At 43.3% G+C, this 18,711-nt stretch overlaps 1 protein-coding gene across 1 annotated transcript in view; it reads right to left on the reverse strand.

The window, feature by feature from the left end:
- The window catches only part of LOC119032131 (protein O-mannosyl-transferase TMTC2-like), a 67,012-nt gene that overhangs the window by 15,479 nt on the left and 32,822 nt on the right, over positions 1–18,711 (reverse strand). The window contains exons 3-8 of the mRNA XM_037120950.1: positions 6,861–7,695; positions 5,234–5,348; positions 4,372–4,457; positions 3,225–3,409; positions 2,972–3,050; positions 523–644 (exon numbers count right to left, since the gene is read on the reverse strand). Of these exons, the coding sequence (XP_036976845.1) occupies positions 523–644; positions 2,972–3,050; positions 3,225–3,409; positions 4,372–4,457; positions 5,234–5,348; positions 6,861–7,695 (1,422 nt within the window). The remainder of the gene's footprint in view (positions 1–522; positions 645–2,971; positions 3,051–3,224; positions 3,410–4,371; positions 4,458–5,233; positions 5,349–6,860; positions 7,696–18,711) is intronic.

Here is an 18,711-nt window from a genome sequence, read left to right on the forward strand (position 1 = left end):
CATCACACATGAATTTATGCAGCTACTATGAAGCGGTTTCTTCCCCCTGCTATTTGGCATGGTTCCTGGATCAGGGTCAATCCAAAGTCAAAGAAAAAGGCTTTTTTCATCCGAACGTTTCTGTCTTAATTCTGTCTTTCACAGTGTGTGTTCCTTGTTTGATCCAGCTAGTACTGCCAGAGGTCAAACGCCACGTTCCTGAACGCATCACCATTCCTCTCGTTGACGTCCGATCGGGGGAGTTCGTTTAGCATGCACCTTGCAGAGTCAGACGCTTACGCCTCATAACAAATTATCACACTGCTTCAGGCGGTGCAGGGGAATCGATAGGATGGCTTCGCCTCGCGCCGTTGGCTCATAAGTCACTTCATATGCATTATTCATTTCTACACTGCCACTTCAGGTGCCGTTTAATTACACTCGGCCAGGTAGTTAACCACTGCAGTCGTTACCAAGATAATGCTTTGGCTCGCCTCACAGGTCTGCATGTGTGTGAGTGTGCGTCTCAGTAATGGGACTTACGATGATGGACAGGAGTTTTCCATAAGTGAGGTGGGCAGGGATGTGGTCTGGCTTGCTCCTGAGGGACTCTCTGTACCAGTGGCCTGCTTCCTCCAGTCGGTTCAGCCTCATGTAGGCCTCTCCTGAAACAGGACACCGGTCAGGAGTCAAGGTTGGAGACATTAGAAGAAGCTTCTCACATCACAGTGGAGGAGAGTGTTTAAAAGCAGTAATGCTCTTTTACGGAACATTGCCATGCATTTCGTACCCATATTCTTTAAGCATATTATCAGTGAAGGTCAAAATGAAACAGCTAAAACATGACTTACGTTCATCATTGGCACACTAGTAACTGTTTTGTTGCTTTAGTTTCCTCTGGCCATGTTGGCCATTTAATTACTTAAAAAAGTGATTTACTGGGAAAGGTTTTGGCGGCGACACGCAGTCAGCAGCTGTCGTGGTTTAAGGCTGCTGCTGTCTTAGTCTCCCTGAGCACACAGACACGCGTCAAACCACCTGTTTAAATCACATTTGGCAAAGCTCTTGGATGCTGGCACACCAGTTGATTAATTCATGTTCACATTTAGGATTTTTTTGTATTGAAAAGGAACAGTTAGTCCCAAAATCAAAACTACATTTTTTTAGATTGTTTTGATGTAGAGATGTCTGCCTTCTGTCGAAAAAAATTAAGTAGTTTTCATTTTGTGCCCCTTTGGTAGCTGTTTTGTGTGTCTCTATATGATGTTTAATGTTTATTTGGGGGACATTGATGTCACATTTTTTGTAGTTTTGTGTCTCTGTAGTATGTTTGTGGTAATAGTGTGATTGTTTTGTGTATTTTTGTATTTGTTCTGTATCCCTTTGTGGTGTTTTTTGTGTCTCTTTGTCATATTTTGTTCCTCTTCATGGTCGTGTCTTGTCCACTTCAGGTAGTTTCATGCCTCTCTTTGTGTCTCTGTAGTTGTTTTGTGTCTCTCTGTGATAATTTGACAGTAGATGGAACTAGATGGCACTGGTACTCAAAGTACCAAACCTTTTTTTTTTTTTTTAAAACAGCAATGTCATTTTCCAGAAATCATGACCTGGTTACTCAGGATTATCCACAGCAGCTTGATATGTGTCCCTTTAAATCTCCCCACCCCCAGTGCATAATTAAAGACTCGGTATAACTGTATCTCAAGAAATTCCTCCAGTCTTTTCTTTTTTGTTCTAACAGGTGCCGGGCAAATAAACCATCTTGAACTCTTATCCAAAGTGTCAGCATTCCTCACACACAGCATAAATACGCCGATGTAGCTCAATCTCCGAAAGAACAACTGTTGTGTTTGAAACTCTATGAGATCCTGTTTGATCTGAGAACACGCCGTCAGCCCTCCGGGGTGAAATGACATCAGTCTGAACAAAGAATCCCCCCCGGACATCGCACTAATGCAAACACCGCCCTCCTCCAAACCCCTCCCTCCACCTGACAAAACACACTTCCTATTCTCAGCTGGCTTGCACACATCTTCCTGCAATGTCAAGCATGCCGTCAGGATGAGCTTCCAATAATGTAATTAGTGTTACAATAACAAAGAGATGGATGTGATTTATTACAGAGATTAGCTTCGATCCTCTGCGAGAGGACACAGATGAGCAGTGTTGGAATCAAACAGGTGGTTCAAGTCCTCTGGAAGCTGTTTTTTTTTTTTTTTTCTTTCTGGGAAAATCTGTTCATTTCAATTTGTCGAATTCCTTCAAAGCTCGGATGAAATGGAAACAAACACAGGAAATCGATTGTTAAAGCTCGAGCCAAACTCTTCTGAGGACTACATGTTCTTAACTCACAATCATGACGTCGTTAAAATTTAAGTTCACGCAGGTGGTTTTTGTTACCTCATCAAATGCTGATAAACATTTCAAAGTATGTGTCAGCATTACCATTCATATCAAATGCTACAGAACTTTTTCTGCATGTCTATTCATTCTGTTTTAAATCTGTTATTTCTGCACAGGGTGGCGGGGTCCGGCAAATATACGTCAAGCCGTGTTGTCCTTTAAGGCAACTTTGTTTCTACAATTTTTTCAGTCATAAAAAAACAAAACAAATGCAGCTTTTTGATGTAGTTTGTTTAAGCATGTTAAATCAGTCTACAATATTTTTTCTCCACTGATTAAAATTCTCCCCAAAACTACATAGTGCACCTTTAATAAATCACTTTATTTTGGGGGTTTTACAAGAAAACTGAAACTTGGCCAGTTGATACAGCACCTCGATTTTTTGTTTGTGAGGATTTATTTATTATCTTTCAGGTGATGGCGTCATATATGATGATATTGATATAGTAAAAATCAAATCTTTGAATGTAAAAAACTAAAAACACACTGGCATTTGGTACAGCTGAATAATAATATAACAATCCTAGAATTTCAGTTTCTGCATCACAAACACAGACCTGGGGAGGGACAGCAGACCTCCACAATAACTCACCCATCATGTTGAAAAGGCTGTGTGGTGCAAACTGTCGCGGCATTTTCTGTACCGCCTCCTTATATATAGACAGGGCCTCCTGCAGGGGAGGGAAACAAGTTAGTCCAGCCTGGAACCAGCGTAATACAGGACTAACTCCACAGTTTCCTGTTCAGATCTAAATGATTGAGCTCGTAGTTAAGTGGTTAAATCATAAAGTAGTTTTTTAAAAAGCTTCTCAATGGTTCCTTTGATTCTCTCAGCACGATCTAACCTCCTGCTGGCCCTGTTCGTGGAGCAGCTTCCCCAGGTTGTACAGGCAGCTGGTGACGGAGCTCTTGTGGGCGTGGGGGTCCTTCAGGTTCTCGTCTGGAATGTCGGCGCAGGTCAGGAAGGTGCGTTTGGCCTCCTCCAGGCTGCCCTGGTTCATCAGGATGATTCCTGTGTTCAAGTATGCCGCTATGAAGAAGAGGAAGAGGGGATATTAAATTAATATAATATGAATAATAAAAGTTTATTGATTACACAAGTTTATCTTATCTCAGGCTCCTGTTTTACTCATGGCATGAGCAAAATACACCAGATATTGTCTGCATGAGATCATTTTCGTCATAGCTTATTGTAATTCTTTTTTTCTCAGCCACTATAGTAAAAGGTGTTTTCTTTATGTTTGTTGTCTTTTTTACATTTCCTCCCTTTTGTTACATTTTATTGCATTTAGAGATGCAAGATTGCCTTTTTCTTTGAAAGCTTTTCATTCACAATCTGTTGGAAAACTCTAAAATACAGATTAATTAACAGGTTTAAGTTTTTGTCACCAGGAATTTAATAATCAAAATGTACCCCAAGCCCCCTTTTCTGCATAGTCTTTAAAAAAGGAGTTTTCATATTGGATATCACACACATAGATACTGAATATCGGGCGATATATTGGTCGGCTCAACTTATAATAAAGCCAAAAGGATTCAGGACAGAGGTCAAAGGCAGATAAAACTACCATAAGAAGTAAGTAGGTAAGAAATAGAAATAAATTAAACTAAAAGGAGATTAAACTGAGGGCGAACTGAAGATAGCTTATCAAGTATTAAAAAAGGGAGTCTGGAAACCTGTCCTTCCTCATGAAATTGTCCTTGGGACTGTAAAAGTCTGCCCGTCATCTCACAAGCGAGCACCCAAGTGTGAGATTGAATCTCATCACTTCACCGTCACGCTCAAGTCGCCTGAATATGACCCTTTAAATGACCGCGTGGCAAAGGAACATCTAATTCAGCATTAAAGTCGGACCATAATGGTGATCCAATAATGGCCCCTTGGCTCACATTTAATTAATTCATACCAAGAATCAGCCCAAAGGAGGACATCTAATTGCGCCAGTCATCAAGAAGCAGCCATAAAAAGGAGACTCTTTAAAATTGACTTACATGCCAGTGTTGGCCGGCTCCCAATAGCCAGTTTGTAATAATGCAGCGCTTCAGTGAACCGCTCGTTCTCCTGCAGCAGCAAGCCACTAAAAGACACACACAAAAAAATCTGAGACATTTTTAGAAAAAACAGAGTATTTCTCTTGTTATCTTTAATCTGTGGAGGTAAAGAAAGCTTAACCAGAATGTCAAAGTGATGAGGGCACTCTGGGTAAAAGCTCAGCTAATGAAAACAAAACAAAAAAGTAGCGGCTCCTGTATCCCTTTACCCAATATACCAACACATAACCCCAATATACCCGACCATCAATCACATCCACACAGCACCTCCGTTTTAAGTTAAAAAACACATCGGTTGGTTTTCTCCCTCCTCCCTTCTCCCTATGTTGCTCTGCCAGCTTCCTGACACCCGTAACTTGAGAGGCAGCCGAGAAGTCGAGAGAAAAACAGTGTCAGCATGAGAGCGAGGAGAGAGACACAGGTCTGCTGTGAGGTTTTGGCACCTTTGACACCCCTGTGTTGCAGGATTTGGAAGGGCTCCTTTCTCCCACAGGCCCGTACATAAAAACTCACGGCTAATCAAATCAGAAGCGCGAGCTACGAAGAGCCACGAGGGGACACGCAAAAAAGTTATTTCCTCTTTGTCACACTCTTTGCATCACGCTCGACGCTGCGCCTCACACCGCCGTATCAGATCTATTTTTGTTTTAGCTTCTTCAAGTTCTCGCTGTCTGTCACTCTCGCCCCGTCGTTCTGCCTTTCTTGTTCTGCCGCCGCGATCTCGAGCTGATGGATGGGAGGAATCAGAACCTGTCCTGTTTCTTTTGCAAACAGCGAAGGGACTCAGATCTTTAACACTCACAGGTTATACAGCATGTCAGCCATGTTCCCTCGGTGGTGCAGAGCGTTTCTGTACGCCCTCTCCGCCTCCGCCATTTTGCCCTGGTTCTTCAGTACGTTCCCCAAGTTTCCCCAGGCTACGGGAGACAAGTGTCAGTCAAAAGTTGCACTTTCAGAGGGGAGAAAACACATTCAGACATTGTGTTATCACTGTGAAGTCTCCAAAATAAACTGGTACCAGTTAGTTGAATAAATACAAAAGCCTTTATAGAACTGTGTACATGGTTATTCTGCTCATGTTCATGTAGTGATGTGGCGTAGAATTACTTCTGTGTTCAAATCGAACTTTTTCAAAGAAAATCTTTCATGAAGGAGCCTGAAAGTCACACTGTGGATGTCTCTGCGGGCTGAACTGTGGCGCAGAGATGTTCTGTTCTTTTCAGATCACGAACAAGGCTGCGCAACAGTGTGGAGACAGCCAGCATGGGAATAAGTCTTATTAGGAAGGGCTGGGTCTCGTTTGATTCAAATTCAAATGCGCTTGAATTTTGTCAGCGTTTCAAGAACTTAAAAGTTAACTGGAGAAAATGCAGCGTTAAATGTGGTTACCGGACTTTTCTTGCGAACAAACGCAAGTTATATTCAAGAAAGCATTGTTGGTTATTGGTTCAACACGCAGCAGCTTTGTGTTTCTGTTTCCTCAGGCAGTTGTAGGATATTAAAGAGTGGCAGGAGAGAAAGAAAAAATCATGGTTTGAGTTAAAATAGCTTTGCTCTGCACGGGACGCAAACCCCGGTCTCCTGATTCAAGGTCCCAGGAGTCACACACCAGCCCACTGCAACCTCTTCCTTTCTTCACTGCTTACATGCACTTCAAAACTTATGTAACTTAACTTACAAAATGATGTAATTAATGTACTTTTTTAAACCAAACTATGATATTTAGAAGTTTGGTGCCTCAACTAAAGCAAAACTTGAAGCCGCTGTAAGCACTGTCTTCATTTAAGCTAACTTCCTGTCTTTTTTTAATACTTCATAGCAGTGATTACTGTTGGAATATGGAGTTAATTAACACATCTGTATCAGCTCTCAGCAGCTTTAACTAAACTGTTACACACCTTTAACTACATAACTTACTGAGTTCCTTTCTTATTGTGTTGTCGCCAACAATACGTTGCTAACAGTCTTCGTCACGGCCTTTGCTGACACGTCACTGTGCTTCATTCCATGTTACATTGTCACCAAATGTCAGTAATGGGAGTAATTGTAATAATTGGAATATGTATCTTTAAGTTAGCAAAATGAATGTATGATTTTGTGAATGCTGTCACTGTGACCTCAAGTGAGACGGCCTCATAGTAAATGCTAACACACACTGTAAAGGTGGCATAACTAAAGACAAGACATTAAACCAGCAAATTGACTTGGTAGAATTAGTTGTACAGCAATATCTGAACGATGATAACATTAGCTAACATTAGCCACAATTAGCTACAAGCCATACGCTGAACTAAGCTTTAGCAACAAGGATCTGAGTGCAACAGTTAGTTATTTCTTGATTTAAAGATGTTGTCCTGCTTTAATTCAGATTTTGGTGTCTGGCAGTTTTTGATACCCATCCCTGATGTCAACTGGTGCTCTTCTCTTACCTTTAGCAGGATTCACACTGATCCCCGACTTGTAGAGATTCTCCTCGTTGCTCCAGTCCCTGTTCCTCTGAACGGTTCTGAGCCCGTTCAGCAGCACTAGTCCCGCACAGAGACACAACAGCAAGGCCTTACAGCCTTTAGTCCTCAGTCTGACATACAAGGTTCTTGCACCGGTCGCGACCAGTAAACAGAAGCCTATACTGGGGATGTATAGAACCCTCTCTGCTATTACAAAACCTACATAGAAGAACAGGTTAGTGGCCGGGATGAAAGGCAGCGACATGATGCCTAATGATAACAGTACTAGGTTTTCTGTGGGGGGCAGGGACGTCTGTGGAGGGCATTGGTGGAGTCCACCTGAGCCATTCAGGGTGGTCTTTGGCGGCCCCTGGTCTGTGTTATGGTTTGTGTCAGGGGCATGGTAACCATTCCCGTTAGTGATTGATTTCCCATTAGTGATATGAGCTTTCCCATTGGTCTCCTTGGCTTTGCAGGTGGGACCGCGAAGGCCAAACAAAGCCAGGAGGATAAATCCACCATAAAAGGCAACGGTGTGAAGGTTCCTCCAGTCGGCCAGGGACCTGACCAAGGGCACGGCGTCCATGGACCAGTCGAAACTGAGCCTGTCGGGGCAGAGCAGCAGCCAGGCGTTGGCGGCGGGCAGGTGGAGGAATGTCAGCGTCCGTGTGAGCAAATGCGGCGAGTCAGCTGCGGGGTTGTCAGAGTTGGAGAAATTGGGAGGCTTATTGCCCATCCAGTAGAGGCGAGCTGACAGCAGAAACACTCCCCAGGAAGCCAGCACGCCGAGACTCAGCAAAACACCGGCGTTCTTCTTCTGGAAGAGAGGAGGAAATAAAAAAAAGTTAAATAAAAAACTTCACGCTAAAGGAAAACACCTAAATCAACATCTCGGTCCAGAAGAGCTTAGTCAAAGCCGCAATATTTTGTCCGCGCGCCAAAACACATGAATTAGTTTTCATTTTAGAGGCTATTTTAATACCTGTCAGGCTATTCAAGGTTTGGATCAGAGTTGAATCAGAGCAACTACCGTCCTGTAAACTTATTTATAGTCTCTGTAGACAACGAAGTTATTAAGAGGGATTGTCCAGTGTTTCATGATGAGCTGTTAGGGTTTGATTTATCACAGAAAAGCTATATAGAAAAGAGAAACTATTGCAAAGCAATCTCTGGAATGTTTTTGATAGCTGCCCGGGGCTGAGACCGCACTCACGTACAATTATACAGTTCCTCTGTAACACTAGCACTGTTCTTAAAATTAAAATGTGCCACGGCCAGAAACAACACAGCACTGTTTATGTGATAATAGTGAAATATGACATTTTTCGAACTGGTGAAAGACGCACTGGGACTTTGGACAGCTGTGTGCCGTAACGGGTGTCACTTTCTGTCAGCAGCGATGTGACGGCTCGAGTCACGAAATAGTCATTTTTAATGGAATATGTCGTTTTCAAACTGGTGAGAGATGAATTTCACATTTGGTTTGGCTGCAAGTACGTAAATGTCAAGAACGTTTTATTGAGGGTAACGGGATAAAACCCAAAAGAAAACGGAAGAACAGAAAATGTTCTCTGTTAAACTTGCAGGGTGGTGACAGCCATATAAACACTTTACAGTGACTTCTGGAGTTGTTTTTTTGTAAGATAATTTTGCTTCCAGGTATAAAAAATAAAATACTTTCATTATCCCGCCCTGATCGTCCATGTCCATGAGATATAATCCTCCCAAACACTACCCAGTTTTCGTTATTGATGCGGCAATGAAGTCACATCTCTCTCCTCACCTCCACAAAGCACACCGCAAGACTGAGGCTAACTAGCTAACCGTTACCCAACATTCTCCATATACAATTAAACCACTCTCCCCTTCGGTTGTGACCTATCCGGGGTCAACTTTGAAGTGAACTTGGAGCATGAGGGGCTTTCTCCATAAGTCTTTCCTTGGTGCCTGTCAGGGTTGCAGTCAGTGTGACTGCTAATCAGCTTAGAGCTCATTGTGTTGGCATGTAGATGCTGTTTACATCTCATAAGAGCATTAAAGCTGCAGCATGATCGCCATTAGGGTCCTCTGTCACGCAACACCTTTAAGGAAAAGTGTCGCACGCCAACCTCAACTGAATGGTCCCCTTAGAAACTTGAAGTCAAGTGAAACTCCTAAATAAATAAAAAATTTAAAAACAGCTGTATTGATTCTTGGAAGGCCATTTGGTTAAAAAAAATTGGGCTTTGGTGCGTAGATTAGACTCAAAGCAAGAGAAAGGAAGTATAGGTTACGCGGCAGGGCCAGAAGTATAACTCATTTCAGTTCCTTTACAATGACCTGCAATCTGGGTTACAGATCCTAAGACATGACAGGGTTGTATAATCACATCCTTGACCTTTGATCACCCGCTTGTTAAACGTACATTCCTCAGCGTCAGCTGAGAGAAAAATGTGAGGGCGTCTCCATAAGACTGATGCCATTTTTTTGTTGTTTCTGCCTTTCAGATGTTTCGATGTCAAATGTCGTCAACGCCACATTCTGCGATGATGATTTTTGAAATCAATCACGGCTTACATCTGATTTAGTGGTGTGTTTTTGCCAAGCCTGATTTTTTTTCCCTTCATTAAACTGGTGCAACTGGAACGTCATACAAGCAAAGACTTTACTGAGAGAGACAGCGCGGCGCAGTCCGGACCAAAAAGTGCTTGTTATTCATGTTCCTCTTTACCTCATAGGCCGAAAACGACATAACATCATGAGCGATGATCACAGAGATGCTGCACACTTCCTTTTTTCTGAGCCCATTTGTTCTTTTCCAAGCAGCGGTGTAATATGAACTCTGTTTGAACCTGTCCGAAGGGAATTAAGAGCTGCTGCATGCTTAAACTGTAAATGCTTTTTATCCAGTGTGGTATTATTGCTGAGGACAGGAGGAAGGAGTTTATATATCGGTGGTCTAGTTTGTGTGGTTTGGGGTTGGCTTTGATATGAATAATCACCATCAAGGCATCTATAACTCAAAGTGTTGATCCAGTGTAGCCCTACTTATCTTCTTATCTCTTAAGTGAGTTTACTCTACCATAGTAATGATTTAGACTCTCAGTATAATCCGCCCTGAATGAATTACACAACAGGCAGATCACGTATTTTTTCAATGGCTACACAAAGCACAAAGAACAAGCTTTTGTTTGTATCACTAATAAACTTCAGTGAGGATTACTCCCTCTTTTAGAAACGCAGGCAATCAGACAAACTGTTATCATCTCACAGCTTCCTGATCGATTAGCAACTGCAACCTTCAAGGTAAAACTACAGGTTTGAAAACTGATTAGCTTCCATCAGACAACAACTAGCATTAGCAGTCAACCACATTCTAGCTAACCGGGATACAATTAGAAACACACATTTTGGAGTCTAAACCTGGAAGTGTAACACACAGGGTGTAATCAAATAATGTTATCTAGGAAGCTGCTGGATGCTAACATCAGCTAACATTCAGTTGCTGGTCAACTGGGAAGCTGTAAAGCAACAACAATTAGTTAGAATTACCAATGTTAATACTACATTCAGGGCTGCACAGTGGCCCAGTGGCTAGCACTGCTGCCTCACAGCTAGAAGATCGCTGGTTCGCGTCCTGGTTGGGTCGCCTGGGATCTTTCTGTGTGGAGTTTGTATGTTCTCCCTGTGCAAGCGTGGGTTTTCACCGGGTACTCCGGCTTCCTCCCACAGTCCAAAAACATACTGAGGTTAATTGATTATTCTAAATTGTCCGTAGGTGTGAATGAGAGTGTGGTTGTTTGTCTCTATGTGTAGCCCTGCGATAGACTGGCGACCTGTCCAGGGTGTCCCCTGCCTTCGCCCTAAGTCAGCTGGGATAGGCTCCAGCCCCCCCGCGACCCTGCAGAGGATTAAGCGGCGTACATATAATGTGTACAGATGATGGATGGATGGATGGATGGAATACTACATTCATTCAACCATCTCCAAGTTTCCCACCCTGACAATGGAGGAAAATGGCCGCTGTGTGAGTAAGATCTACGGCGGCTCCTCAAACGGTTAGCGTAGATGCTGCTAGCATCAGTTTTATCAGAACTGGAGAGTATATTTAATTGAAAGAAGAGCACACAAATGCTCTGATGGATTTTTCTCAATGGAAAAGATGTTTTCACCGTTCTCTTCTCTCGTGATTGATTTACCAACTTGTAGCATTATTCAAACTTTGATCTGAATGGTCTGAATGGTAAGCAGACAATAGATTCTAACCGACAGATGGCTGTGTTTTCACCACAATTTGAGACAAACAACCTCAAGCATGCTTGAGTATATAAAGATATTGTAACTTAAGGTTATATGTTGTTAATCTATGCTGTATACTATTGGTCCACCAAGTGTTATTCAGTATTTTATCCCAATGATTGGACTAAGAGTTTTGTTCATACTTATTTTTATTGCTGACATAATTTAAAAGTGGTCTATTTATCTCTATTTAGCTCTATCTTAGTGGGAATATTGTCTTTTTGGAATATGGGCAATGCTTGATTAAGCTCATTTGAGCACTTTCATGAACCATGACGGAAAACAAAAGTTCTCCATGTTCAGATTAAAATAAGAGGTTTAAGCATCAACTCACTTGACCTACTGGTTCCAGTTGATTTCTCCAGACCTGAAATGGAAAAGCATTCGTTCCCCTTAAGAGTTTAGCTGAGGTAGGGAGAGTCGGTGCAGCTAGTTACAGAAAGTCGCTCATCATTAGTAAGATGGAAAAGGGCCAGTTCAAGGAGTTCAACACTTTGGAGCAGTCTGAGAGGAAGTGAGGGTGGAAAAAAAAAATTGGATATTGATTCGGATGCTGAAAGGTGGTACACAAAGGATGAGAGAGAGTGCCTTTTACACAAAAAGAGGGGGAGGAGGTGAAGTGCTTATTGATGGATGAGCCCATATCAGCTGTCAAGGGAGGAAACTGTCTGAGAAATCCAATTCTGCTTGGTATCCCGAAGATAAGCCAAATTCAGCAAAAGAGTCATTTGTGGTATTTAGGTGAATGAGCTTCATTTTACCCCTCGCTGCCTCGTCTATTTCTAAATCGTTCCTTAATTGACTGCCCGATCAATCACAAACTCACAGCTCAAACCGCAAGCGTGCCGGAGCGGAGGCTGGCTCTGCTTTTAAATGATGGATGATCACAAATTCAACAAAGTCAGCAACAAACAACCTGTTGGTTATTGAAGCAGGCACGAAGTGGAAACATCGCTGGGTTTTATTATTCTGTAAAAAGTGGAAACCAGGAGACTGGTGGAGTCTGGTTTGACCTTCACTCTTCACGCTGGAGTCTTCTGTGGTCGTTTGAAAATAGATCTTCAATCACCTCTAACAACTGAATCACTCCTAATCAATAACAGCCTCCATTGCTCTAAAAAAACTCCTTTAACCTTCTGATTGAGCTGTTGATTAATTGATTTTCCTAACAGGAAAAAGGAATATTGGCAGGGCACTATCCTTACTAACAGAGCCTTTAGCCTTTATGAGCCTTTATGAGCTACTTTGAGCTAACGGCACACACATTTTGAACAAGAACAGTGGATGAATGCCTGAAATGAAAAATTAGTTATCTCACAGCAATCTTAGACAAAATTCTGGACATCTGTTGAGCCTCACGGTGCACGATTTGACTCCGCGGAGCTCACAGGTGTAACTAATCACATTAACAACAGTGCTGCTGCTTTCAAGTGTGCCAGTAAGCTAGCACGCTCAGCACGAGGACGGAGCTAATTAAGTTTACAAGCTACACCTGTGTTTGACAAGCCAAACTGCTGCTACCAGAAAGGTCTTTACTGTGTTTATACAGCGCGTCCGTGTACGCAAGAAAGAGCGATCTGACAAATTCCACTGCAGCTGAGTTTTTCCCTCAGCACGCCTCCGCCAAAGCCCAGCAGTCCCTTTTATCCACATCAAATCGCAATCACTCAGTTAACAGCCACCTAAGTACACCAGGTTCTTTCCCAGATGCATTATTCGCTGATAATTTAAAGGAAGAAACATCCTGTCTCACGATGTTAAAGAAAGTGAGAACAGTTCCTGGAGCCATCCTTTTATCCAGATCCACTATAAATGTTTCTATATGTTCTGTGGTGATGAGATGGAACAATAACCACCTTTTTTAACGGTCATCATATCACGTTATCTCTTCACACCGACCTTGCATTGTTAGACTGATTTCCTTGTTTCAATGAAAGAACTCAAATCAAGTGTAATTCAGGTCTTCTCAACCTCACGCAACGTAAAATCCTAAAATCGGAATGCAGCTAGCCACACTAGCTGATCCGAGAGGGGTGCTTTCTGTGTTTACTTTCAGTTGGACAGTGAGAGAATGACTAAAATCCATTATTAGTATTAGCGGGTAATGCTAACATAACATGAAGTCCGGCAATAAAAAATGTAAACGCAGTTAGCCACACTAGTTAATCCAAGGTGCTTCCTGTGTTTACTTCTAGTCCGACATGGAGAAAAACATTAAATCAAACGTTACCCCGCCATCATTTTGCTGGAGTCACATTTTACTGACTGTCTAACAACATAGCAGATGCAAAATTAGCATTGGACTTAGCATTCTTAATAAAAGCATCTGCTGTAATGAAACTCTTCACACACAATGAAACATGCCGATCAAATACAGGGCATCAGTCGTGTTCACTTCACATTTAAAGAGCCTCCTGTTCCGACAATGTGCGGATCTGCTGCCAGTTAATGTTTTCTTCACTTGGCACTGGTGTTTCTCAAATCTCTACGAGTTAGCATGTTTTGGCTAGCTTCCATGTGAGGAAAAAGGTGGGAAAAAAATAAAGAATGCACCACCAAAAAAAAAAAAAAAAAAAAAATGGCCACACGAACACCAGATGTATCACCACTGTCTGTTTTTCCAAAGTGACCTCTGATTTAACTGTTTTCATCTTTCCTGCTGTTAAACTTAAGTTGCTGGGAACTGCTTCTAGCTGTGATTGACTAGCCTTGAGATCAACGTATCCATGGAGGACGGCTGGCGTAATCCCCCGCCAACTGTCAAGAACGCGGCATCCCGCTCGCTCCAAGCCTTTGAACCCGATGATCTTCCACATATCTCCTCCGCTTTGGATCCTCATTTGGAAATTCAGCATCAATTTTTGTGGCCCCCCCCCCCTTTCTCTCCTCGTTTTTGTTCACCCTCGGTTTATTACTCTCTCTTCCCTGAATCTTACCCCTCTCTCATTCCCTCCGCCGCGCTCTTTCCGCACATAAACATTACAGTATTAAAACTCCCGAGCCTTCATCTTTTAACGGTGCCATTCATTATTAGCTCTCGTTTTTATTAATCCCAGAAGTGTGTGGTCCGCCTGTTGACACTGTAGCGTGCAGAGTGTTTAAAACATGTCTGAAGAAACAGCGGGACACGGCTGACTTCATACGAGCGCTGTTTAAAGCTGCCGTGGACTGACGCAAGACAGCGGGGGATCAATCTTCCGGACTTTACTTGTTAAAGTCATTTCCAATTTGAGCCGCCCATAACTCTCTCCCCAGCAGACTGGGGCTGATCGTGTATGGCATGTTTTGACGAATGCTCCTTGGGAAATTCTAATTAAATTGTTTTCTTGTTTTCCCCCCACAAAATCGAAATGTTTTGTTCTCAGCAAAGTATGATGCCAACCACGGGGTTTTAATCACCAGCTATTCTTTTAAAAAAGATGTTTTTCAAATCAGAATATTTTTCAGAAAGTGGAGCAGGAGATACATCATCCCACTTTCTCGGTGACATGCGTATGGAAAAGGCGTTTTGGACACTCTGTGTTTGCACAACACACATCCAGCGGCGCTCATATTTGATGCATTACCAGTGACATGCTAAACTGTGTTGAAAGGTACAATGAGGCATGCATCCAGCTCTTTTTCCAAGCCCCTCTAATGCGTTCTGGATTCTGCTGACTTGGCTCGACTCACCCAAGTCGTCAGACAGCAGCAAGCGTGGCTGGCTGGCATTGAGAGGGTTGACTTTGATAGAGTGACCTAATTACCCCATAGTTCTCTCCGTGAAAGCCGCGCTGCTGCCGGCACAGAGACCTGTAATGAGATGGGTCACAGGTTGAAGCCACCGAGACAGCTGATCAAAAGGAAGGGCGCCGGCGGTGTTAGCTTGACATTTAAAGAGCCTCCTGCTAAGACTAATGTAGGGACACCAGGCATGAAAAGGGATTTTAATACAACATAGAACCTCTTGGTGCTCTTGATGAGATGTCACACATCTGATTTAGTGTTACTGGCGCCGCTTCATACTTATTTAGTTACTTGAAAGACTTTTGTCAGTTGATTCGCAGTGTTTGAAATAATTATGAACAGATTAAATGCTCGCGCCCGGGTACAGATACACAACAATCACTCTCACAAACAGATTTGTTGTTAATTGGGAAGTGATTTAGGGCCTCATTTAAGGTTGTTACGTCAAATGTATCCGGAAAAGTCCCTGTACATATTTAGTGTAAAAAAAGGACGGAGCATTTGTAGCAGGCAGCAACTCTGCTGGTTTCAAAAAGAAACCTTTAATCATGTATGTAAGCTTATGAGAAAATGAGCCGAATTCTCACTTCATCACATCAGTAAGCAGTTTCCGAATGAGTTCATGGTCTCAGTCGCTGGTTTCAAGTCTTCTTCAACACAGCACGATGCTCAGTTTGTAAATTTAGGTTCCATTTGTAATAAAGCCGACGAAATAGCAGGGTACTGTATGCTCTATGGCGTCAGTCAGAATTAATCAGGATAACCTTCCGAGCTCCACCGAAGCTTACATTGTGTAGTGAGAGTCACAACCCTGGCCCAATGACTCAGATTAACTCAAAATTTAAGCCTTTCGGTTCAGTAACATTTGAAGCTGAAACTGTGTCACCGAAGAGGACGTGCCAGAAAGCCTAAACTTGCATTACTCATGAATGTGATCTAGGTAAATAACATGCTGCAGCACTCGCTACAGACGTCAGGCATCATTACACAGACGAACGCTATTGCTACAAGATAACTGGCACGACATTCATCAAGCCGTCAGCTGGTTACACCGAACTTTATGTGCGTGCCTGCTTCGCTCGTGGAGACAAACGAGGAGGAGGAGTCAGTAACATTTTAATTGAAGGAACACGATCAGATCCTCGCTGTTGGCCGGCTCGTAAAACGCGACCTCTCAGTCTCACCTTTTGTTTGACTCCAGGTGCACACACTGAACATTTCAGCAAGGCGTGGAATACGGAGGATTAGGGAGGGTGAATCCAGCTTTATTTTCAATGGGGGGACTGTATTTTGTTTCACACCTTTATCTGAAGGGTATAATCAAGGGGCGTATCTGTTATTCGGGTGAGTAAAAAGCTTCAAATCCTTGTGCAACATTTGCACAAAGGCAAGTGTAGCTCAAGATCAGCGGGAAAGATCTCTGACTCTTCCCATCGCCAACAAGAGCTAACCGTTTTCTCTCGGCCTCATTCATCAGCCTGTTTATTTCAGTCGCTGACAAAACGGAGATTGGAAAGAACAAAGACATTGCGTTTCCTTATGATCCCGGCACGTGAGACTCATTCTGCCTTCCCAACGGGCGCCACACCTTCCCCTTTGTCTCCATCTATCACTTTCTCCGTCGCCCCCCCCGTCCTACCTTGTCCCATTTGAAATCTCATCTCAGTCTGATTAGGGAGTTAATAGGATGAGAAATGGAGTGCTGGCCGAAGCGCATCTGTCTCCTCTGCTACACCGCGGCTGATTTGCATTTTCCCTCATCGCCTGTGGCTGCGGTCAGGTAATGTGATGGGGAGGGATTTTTCAATCTTTTTCCCCTCATTGTGGAAGAAATTGAATATTTTTGATCGGGGGGGGAGAGAAAAAAAAAAACAAAACGCTGCCTGCTTTGTTTGCAGATCTGCCTGCCTCAGTCGTCCATTCCCAAAGTGCTTTCAGGGGCACAGTAGGTGAGAAAACAAAACAAAAAGAAAACAGATAATGGAAAGGAAGTGAGAGCATGGTTTCCCCTCGCCCTCGCTTATTCCCTCCTCTCCCTTTTGTGTTCCCATGCGTCCAGAGACGTCTGGCTCGTAATCGAGGAAGCGATTGCCCCTGTGGCCGGCCCCCGGCACGTAACGAGCTCCCCGCCAAGATAACCTCGACTGGGGCAACAGAGGAGGGCATTGCCAGAGTGATAAACGAGCCAGATGTGCTGCTGGTGGCAGGGTGGAGGAGGAGGGTGGAGGGGGGAACGCTGGCAGCTGGAGCAGACGGGCTGGCACGGGGAACGCTGGCCAGGGCTATTATTGTGTCTGGGCAGAGAGGTGGCGGCTGCCGGTGATAGCCCCGCGCTCCCGTGTGACAAATACACAAGGTAATGGGATTTTTCATAACACCGCCTGACAAGTCAAGCACCGAGGCTGATGAAATCTCTCGGAGCGCAACACGACTGACTGGAACAAGAAGTGCTCGACGTCTTTCAGGTTTAATTTCCGGAGCTCTGTCTTTATACGGTCTGTGTTCGTGTAGGGCACAGACGGAAAAGTGGGAACGCCAGATAATAAAATACAAATACACTATATTTTTTCGTTAAACATTTCTTCGTTTCAGGATGAAGCTTCTCGACTCAAAATGAACTCTTTTCAAGATCTCGACAAGAATCCAGAGTTCAAAAAGACGAGGTGCCGTAGAAGAAGTCTGTCTAAAGTTTAGCCGCCCCGGTTCGGACAGTGGAGCCTCTGTGTTGTTACTGTGCATTCATAACCCCACAGCACCAATACTACTCTCCAAAAAAAGAAACTAGGAGCAACAGATCTACCTACAGCGACAAACACACACTCACTGTTGTCAGCTCGAGTAACTTCCCCGTCTCCACTCTGAAACACACGCAAGCAGGCAGCAGAGGAGAAGACAAAGGGAGTAACCACAACTGTAAGTGACAGCAACAAGAATGCAAAAATAAGGTAAATAACATAAACTATTTAGTTTCTTTATTTCTGTTCAGGCTGTGATATCTGACACTGATCGGCTAAAAACATGACCGATCCCAGTCTCTGGACGATCGATCAGTGACCTGACTGTGAAAGTTGCTTAAGTTGTTTTTTTTTTTAACACTTATTTTTGGTTGCATTGTTTAAAAATGTAAACATCGCACCCTAAATCCAGCTCATGTGAACTAATGGCAGCCTCAAGGCCATGTCTCTAACGCAATCCCAAACGATGGTTCAACAAATCCTACCTGACTTTTTCCCCCATTTTTAAAACCTTTTCCATCCCTTTATTGCTGAGATGACTTCCAATTGGTTTGAAGGAAACCTGATACAGCCTCAAAGACAAAGTGGAACAATCTGATCCAGAACATATTATACGCTCTGACAGCGTGCAAAATGAATTTTCTATACCTAAAAGGGTAAATAAAAAGGCCCAACCTGGATTTTCGGCGGTTACGTCATTGTTTGTGTTGTGGTATTGCATCACATTGTTATTCTATTCTGTCTTCTCTTGTCTCTCGGTCTGCGTTCATGAATATATATTTGTCTGTTTCATCACCTGCAAATGAGTTACATCCCCTTTTTTCCTTGCCGGGTAGCTCCTCTAACACGATTTAGCAGCTTTAATAGATGTGCTGGTTTGAATCTGAAAGACAGGTGTTGTTTTGCATCTGCTAAGCTTGAGCAATCATGGAAACACACACACACACACACACACACACACACACACACACACACACACACTCCCTTCCGCGAGTCACTCATGCTCCTGCTCGAGCCCTGCGAAGAAAAAAAACCCATCATATTTCTTCCCCCCCCTCTCTGATCTCCCTGGGCCTGCTCACCACAAGCCCTCT

This window comes from Acanthopagrus latus, chromosome 14, assembly GCF_904848185.1.
Source record: "Acanthopagrus latus isolate v.2019 chromosome 14, fAcaLat1.1, whole genome shotgun sequence".
NCBI classification, from domain to species: Eukaryota; Metazoa; Chordata; class Actinopteri; order Spariformes; family Sparidae; genus Acanthopagrus; species Acanthopagrus latus.